At 31.7% G+C, this 7,311-nt stretch overlaps 1 protein-coding gene across 1 annotated transcript; it reads left to right on the forward strand.

Moving 5' to 3' along the window:
• The first annotated feature begins 3,364 nt into the window (after positions 1 to 3,364).
• Positions 3,365 to 7,104, forward strand: LOC105161817 (uncharacterized). The gene is made up of 3 exons (XM_011079631.3): positions 3,365 to 3,524; positions 5,440 to 5,639; positions 6,739 to 7,104. The coding sequence occupies exons 2-3, from the start codon at positions 5,458 to 5,460 to the stop codon at positions 6,923 to 6,925; spliced, it is 369 nt and encodes a 122-aa protein (XP_011077933.1). The 5' UTR covers positions 3,365 to 3,524; positions 5,440 to 5,457; the 3' UTR covers positions 6,926 to 7,104.
• The last annotated feature ends 207 nt before the right edge of the window (positions 7,105 to 7,311 follow it).

A 7,311-nucleotide genomic window follows, 5' to 3' on the forward strand; every position in this document is an offset into this window, starting at 1 on the left:
CATTAGTCCAAAATTTTAAGGAGCATTTCTCTTTTGTGGTAATTAACAGTATGGGGAAGAACACTGGAGGCACAAGTATGCAAGACCGACAAGGATTGCTTCGATATAATCAGATGCATTGATGCCCAAATAGTCTGCTACGAAGGTAAGTGCCGCTGTATTAAAACGAAAGCTGCCCGCGTTGTTGCTGTCGATGATGATGGGGCGAATGACGAGAAGAGGGGGCGCTAGAGTGTTGTTGAGACTGAAGTTGTCCACATCAAGTGTTTGAGTTCAGTTATTTCTTGGTGCTACAGTAAATAAATTACGTTCGCGCCTCTTAAGATTAAGTTAATTACACAAACTCCTCTTGTTCTTTACAATATTGCGGGTGCACAATTTGATGTGATAGTTATAATTATAAGTATGTTTCGTAATTAGTGGCGAGTTTTTAAACAAGTGTTGTTGGAGTTATATTGCACCGACAGTCTTGAACGGGAAGTACCTGTATGCTACGAAGGGTGTATGAGGTATTTGTGTAATTAGGTTTACTTTCAGGGGTATTTTGACGTAATTTATTTTATATATATATTAATAAATTTAATATTTAATAAACGCAATCTATCTTCATTTTTAGTAATATATCTACTTAATTGACAAATAATTTAAAACTTAATCCCATATTGATGAGAATTTAGATTTTCATTTATGTATTTTTACTAATTAAATATATTAGTAATTCGATAAAAAAAAAAGAAAAATATTTCAACGAAGTCAAATATATTCTATTTTAGTAATTTACTTAAGGGGAAAGTACTATAATACCCTAACAAAATTCTTGAATCAAGAACATCATGATTCAATCTGCAAACCTTAATGACCAACTTTTCATTTTAATTAAACAAACAGTCAAGATTTATGATTGTCTTTGAGATTTTTCGATTACGCAACTAAAACTTTTCAAAATATATTTGAAATTTTAACACTTATAGAGTTGTATATGATGTAGCTGAATTTTAACATTTAATTGACTTTTCTGCAAATTTTTAGACAAATACGCAATATATATATACATATATATATAAATATATTCAATTATTTTAACTCACTTCATCAAATATTGATTTTTGATTATAAACTATAAGTTATGAAATTATAATATGAAGTATTAAGAAATGAATTTGAATTTAATTGACTGCTTAAAATCCCAATACATGTTTTTTTTTTAAAAAAAAAAAAAAGACTTGTTAAAAAGATTTTTAGTTTTGAAAACAAGTATCATTTTTTTAATATTATATTAGAATATCAAGAAAAAATAATTTCTATTTTCAAAGTAATAAATTGTTTTCATTTATATATAGAAAAATAATATTTTAATGTCAAAAAAGTAGTTTATATTCTATGGTAAAAAATGTCTATATATGGGAATTTATATAGAGAAATAAACCAAAGAAAAAGAAATCAAAATAAAATGTTTAATAAATTTGTGATGTGGCTTGCAATTCGGTGGGTGCCCCATTGCACAAAATATTGTCCTCGCATACTTAATAAAATTTTCACAATTTTATCTCAAAAAGGCACCTCATTAGAGAGAGAATGCTTTAGGTTTTATAAACCACTTAAACTCTTCATCTCACTACAAGAAAATAGAAAATTAGTGACTAAAAAAAAAACAAGTGGCAATTTTAATATTGTCACTAATTATATATATTTAGTGACAAGACTATTTATTTTGTCACAGTAAAATTTGTTATTTACATGAGCTAATGACAAAAAAATATGCACGAAGTTGTTACTAAATTCAATTAGTGACTCATGTACAGTGACGATCTAATAACAACAAATAATAGTTGTCACTTAGTTGTCATTATAAATGTATCATTAATTGTATTTAGTGATAACTTTATATAAATTTTTGTCATCAATAATTATATAGCGACAAGATAAAAATTATTGTAACTTAATACATATTATTAACGATAATTTTAAAACTATCACGTGATAGTTTGTCACGATGTCATATTTTCTTATAATGTCTGCCGCCAATGTAAGATGCCTGTCTACATTAGAGCTAATGCACCGAATTCCACTAGGACTAATGCACTAGAACCCAATCAAAACTAAGCTTGCGATTACACCAGCAATAATAAACGAAACTCATCAGAACTCTAAAGTTCATCGTACTTGGCTGAAAGTAATACTAGAATTAGTGACCCCATGATAAGTTCTCGTGTTACACCCATTTCTCACGTTTTCGAGAGAAAAATATTGTGATGACTAGGTAGGTTTGCAATATAAATGGTATTGTTTCTGCTTAGCATGGTATGAAATGAGAGAACCGTAAATGATTGTGATTCGATAATTAAGGTCGAATGTTATCACATTCATAATGTGGGTTTAGATTTTGGTCAACATATTTAATGGGACCAAACGTACATTTTAACTCGTGTATTAATTCCTATTTGATTAGACTTTGATTATTGACGATAATAAATCAATAATAGGAATCTTAGCTAGTACACATAACACAGACAAGATCCCTTATAGGTACTTGCTATATTGGAGATTAACACGCATTCTACTTCAGGTACTTGCTTAGCAATTAAGGTGTCTTAAATCGCTAGTATACGGAAATTGTCTTGAATTAAGGGTTAATTATATTTAGATCTCTCTAAAAATGTGAAATTATATTTTTATCTAAAAAAATTTTGAAATTATATTTACATACCCTCCAAAAATTCTCTATTTACACCTAACCCCTTTCGTTAGGGTTTGGACAAAAAATACTAACTTAAGCAAAACTAAATTACATGTATATTTTTATAATTAGGGATAAATATAATATGTATATATTATACGCAGTGAAGAAAAAAATTATATAAATTTTAAATTTTGCCCTCATATTAGCAATTATGTGGCTTTAGCAATTAGGTGTCTTCAGTCAATAGTACAAACAAATTGCCTTGAATTAAGACTTAATTATATTTAGAGCCCTGTAAAAATATAAAATTATATTTTTTTCTTAAAAAAGTATTGAAATTATATTTACATACTTTTCAAAAATTCTCTATTTACACCTGACGTTCTTCCGTTAGGGATCAACGAAAAATGCTGACATCAATAAAAAAATATTACAAAAATTTTCTATTTAACTTTTCATTTAACATTTCTCGTATATATATTTTTATACTTAAAAGGAGATAAATAATATATATATATATATATGTATGAAGTGAGAATTACATAAAATTTTAGGTGTGTTCAGTGGCTATTATGAAGAAATTGGGTTGAATTAATTAGGATAGCCGGATCCATTTAGATGGGGGCGTATAAGCCCAGCCCCAATCCAAGATACATTGGTGATCGGCCTCATATATTATGCAGTTATGAAAGAAACAAAGAGCGTAAAACCAAAAGTAGTGCTATAGAATCTGCTCTCATTTCCTGTCTCTCAAGGACAAAAGAGCTCAACGCCAAGAGAACTGAGATTGAACACCTCGCCTTTCATCTGAAGCTAAGCTATCTTCTTCAGTGTAGAAGCAGAGGTAAATTTTTTATTGGTTGAAAACTTAGTTTTACTCGATTCTGCAATGGTGTGTCAACGCCAATTTCGTTTTCAAGTTTTTTTTTTTTAATTTTCCTGGCGAACTGGACGGATTTACCATATTTGTTTTCGATTGGTCCTCTTTAGGGTTTTTGTATGTAGATTTCTGCTGCTGGCACTTAGTTGTGATCTGTGAGCTAGGTCCTTCATTTTTACTTTGAGCAGGAGAGGAATATTGTGAAAGGAATAGAAAATTAATTGTCTTTTCATCATTGATCCGATGAATGACCGTGTGTGGTAAATGCTTATTTTTCTGTAGCAAACCAGTCGAAATTTTGAAGGGGAAATTCCTTGGGAATGGTTTGTATAGAATAGCATTACATTCTTTTTCGTTTCTTTTCTTTCTCTTGTTTGTTTTTCTTTCTTTCTGTCAAAAGAATTTAATTTGATTTGTATTTTCATTATTTATTTTTGAACTTTAAGTGAAGCATATTTAATTTCAGGATGAACTTAGAGAGTAAAATATTGCCTGATTTTAGCAGTCATCTTATGATTTAGCATTAACATGACAGGAAAATAGTTTAATTGAAGGATGTACATTGACAATTGGATTGACTAAGTCCTTAGAGCTATAAAAGTGTGCTAGGAATATATTAGAAGAGTGCAGTTAAGTCTTGTACAGGAAAACATTCCAAAAGTATTGGAAAGAAACATAAAATTGATTATGTATTAGTTATTATAGACATCTAAAGTAACATTACTCATATAGGATAAATTTAGAAGTTAACCAACTGAAAAAAAAAATGCAAAAGTTAAAAACCGTAAACCAGTCATGGCTGTGATACTTGCTGATGAGTGGGGATCCATTTATACCAGCCAGCTCCACAAACTCCCCTTCACTAGAATATTGAATCTGAAAAGAAAGAAAGCAAATTTTGTAATCTAATAGCAAAACATGATATCGCGAGTATCGTTTTAAAAAATCTGCTCTAGGAAGAGCATAATGGTTGTTATCATTTATAACATTATAGTGTACTAGCGAGTATCAGTCTTGGCCGCTTAAAAATGTTTACTGCGATTAAACTTTTCTTATTACGCTTGGCCGGAAGTCATATTTTTGTTGCTACTTTAAGATTGTTTTGCATTTCTCTTACATGTAATACTTCTAATCAAAGTGCTAAAGCATTTTCTGCTTCAATATGTATGTGAAACTGCACAGGACAATTGTTAAAAATGGCATCTTTGTTGAGCTGATGTCGAAAGGTCACGAAATATTTTCATGAGTTTTGGTTTGGTTATTTTCTTAACTCATTTGGGTGTTGTGAATCTTAACTCACTAAATGAATGTAAGCTCAGTAATCTTGCATTCTTCTCGGCTGAAGAGATTGGGTGAACAATTTGTTCTCAGATGAAAATTAGTTGCTGTGGAGAAAGCTGCATAACAATTAAGATGTTGAATTAGTGAAGTAGGAACAAGAAGAGCAGAGAAGAAACTTTTGCTCGTTAACATGCTTTTCAGCTATTATGCTACCGCAGTGCAAGCAAAACCTTTTTAACTTTGTACAATTTTTAAGCATTATTATGCACAAGCATTTCGAATAATAACTATCAATCATCCATAATTGTTGACCATCTAGAGTTACTGCAGCTAGTTAGGTACCATGGGCCATATGCCAACCATAAAGGAGCAATTTCAGAAGACAAGATATCTTGATTTCACAAACATTATGTTGACTCATATTATGTGAGAAGCCCAAGAAAATGGAAAAAGCACCACTTTTTCACATTTTAGTTTGGACTTTCTCTCCTCCACATGATTGGGCAGGATTCTGAATTGTGGTTTATACTGAAATTATATATTTGTGGCATGGATGGTTTACTTTTCTTCTGATATTAACTTTTTGTTTGATGAGTAGAATTAGTCTTATTAGTTGATGGCGTCCAAGTTACAGCAATTGCAAGCCAAGGCTTGTCAAGCCACACAATTCGTAGCCAAGCATGGGAATGTTTACTACAAGCAATTGTTGGAGCAGAACAAACAGTACATTAAAGATCCACCAACTGTGGAGACATGTAACGAATTAGCCAAGCAGCTCTTTTACACACGTCTGGCCAGGTTACTTTATGGACATCTCTTGCTCTGAATTCTTTCTTTTGATTTTGATTCCTGGGATGTGAATCTTTTTTGTAGCTTTTTAAAATTTACAGATTATACTTCTTTTGATGATTAGGAAATTTTAATCATCCATAAGCAATATTAAGTGCTGTTTTTCAGTAATACAAAAAAATGTGTTGGTTCGGTGATCTTCAAATGGTGATAACAATAATTCTCTTTATAGTGTATGGTATCTATATTTTATTTTATACTTGAATGAGACAATGTTGTTGTTAATGCATATGTTGACTCCAGAGCATGAAGTAATTGGTGATGTTGTACAATTGTTCATATGAACAAACATCTATAAAACCTTGAGCAACTTGAGTTACTAGATTAAGTTTATAAGGATTCCTGTGGATTCCCAAATATCTCCATTGGTTTAGTTAAATGCGGAACCATCTAATTAGTTCGAAGCATTTCCTGACAAATGACCGGTGCTTAATTGGCTAGAAATCTATTTCCTCAACCCTTTGCACGTGGCATGGTTTTCATATTTAGTGTTGTATTTAAAGTCTTTCGACAAGGTTAGAACAATCCTCATCATCATGTGTGGCACTTGGTGTAGCTGTCCGTCAACATATGATCAACAGGATGAGGCAAAAATCAGTACTTGTTGTCTCAGAAGTACTTAATTGGACTAGTTAAGATGGAATGCACTGGCCTTGATTCTTTTGGATCATTTTAGATTAAATAGATTTTGGGCTTAGAAGGAGCAATTAATGCAAGTAAGCATGATATCTCAAGAACTATCTGTACTGCCTGTCTCATATAAGTCATTATCTCCATACATACAACACTCATCAGGGTGTATGAACTCTTGCATGGTTGTTGATAAGTAAGTATTTGCTTCCACGATAGTCTATAAGACAACCCTGAGTTGCTCGCAAACCATGACATTGACCTACTAACATATAGTGATTTCTTTTGTAGTATCACTAGAACTGTGTGTTGTTATATATTCAACCCAATCCATCAGGGTTACATGTTTCAACCAACGGCTTATTATGAGTTATGTGAATTACATCTATTTTACATGCAATGTTACTCCAATATGCAGCATCCCGGGTCGTACTGAGTCATTTTGGAAGGAGCTTGACTACGTCAAGAACATGTGGAAGCATAGACACGAGCTAAAGGTTGAGGATGCTGGCATTGCCACTTTGTTTGGACTTGAGTGCTTTGCATGGTTTTGCGCCGGTGAGATTGTTGGAAGGGGTTTTACATTTACTGGTTACTATCCCTGAAAACCACCTGGGTAAAATTCTGGGTGAATTGAATTGATTACTCATCTTGAGGAAGATTGCTGAAATGCCTCATATACTCGAGATTTTGTTTTCCTACAAAGTTCTTTGAAGGTCAGAAATCAGTTTCAAATTGATTGCATCAATAATTAGTAAATTCCATAGTTCAATTTCCTCTTTAATGAAGTGGTCTCGAACTTCGTCGTTCTCATTCCTTTTAGATAATATTATCTAGCTACTGGTGAATCGGTGATGGATGTCATGAACTGGTTGTTAATGTTGCTTTCGTTTCTCTTAGTTATATTGCCACATTTTTATGTGAAGAATAATGAAGCCATTTATCTAACTATATCACATAATAAGATGAGCCTAGCCTGTATAAGGAGGGA

The sequence above is a fragment of the Sesamum indicum genome, linkage group LG5 (genome assembly GCF_026168435.1).
Source record: "Sesamum indicum cultivar Baizhima isolate 11 linkage group LG5, ASM2616843v1, whole genome shotgun sequence".
NCBI classification, from domain to species: Eukaryota; Viridiplantae; Streptophyta; class Magnoliopsida; order Lamiales; family Pedaliaceae; genus Sesamum; species Sesamum indicum.

What these genes read in the sequence shown, in the direction of transcription:
- LOC105161817 (XM_011079631.3), top strand. Translation starts at nt 5,458, where the DNA reads ATGGCGTCCAAGTTACAGCAATTGCAAGCCAAGGCTTGTCAAGCCACA. An exon ending in TTTTACACACGTCTGGCCAG is followed by an intron (nt 5,640 to 6,738) that starts GTTACTTTATGG and finishes TCCAATATGCAG; the next exon opens with CATCCCGGGTCGTACTGAGT.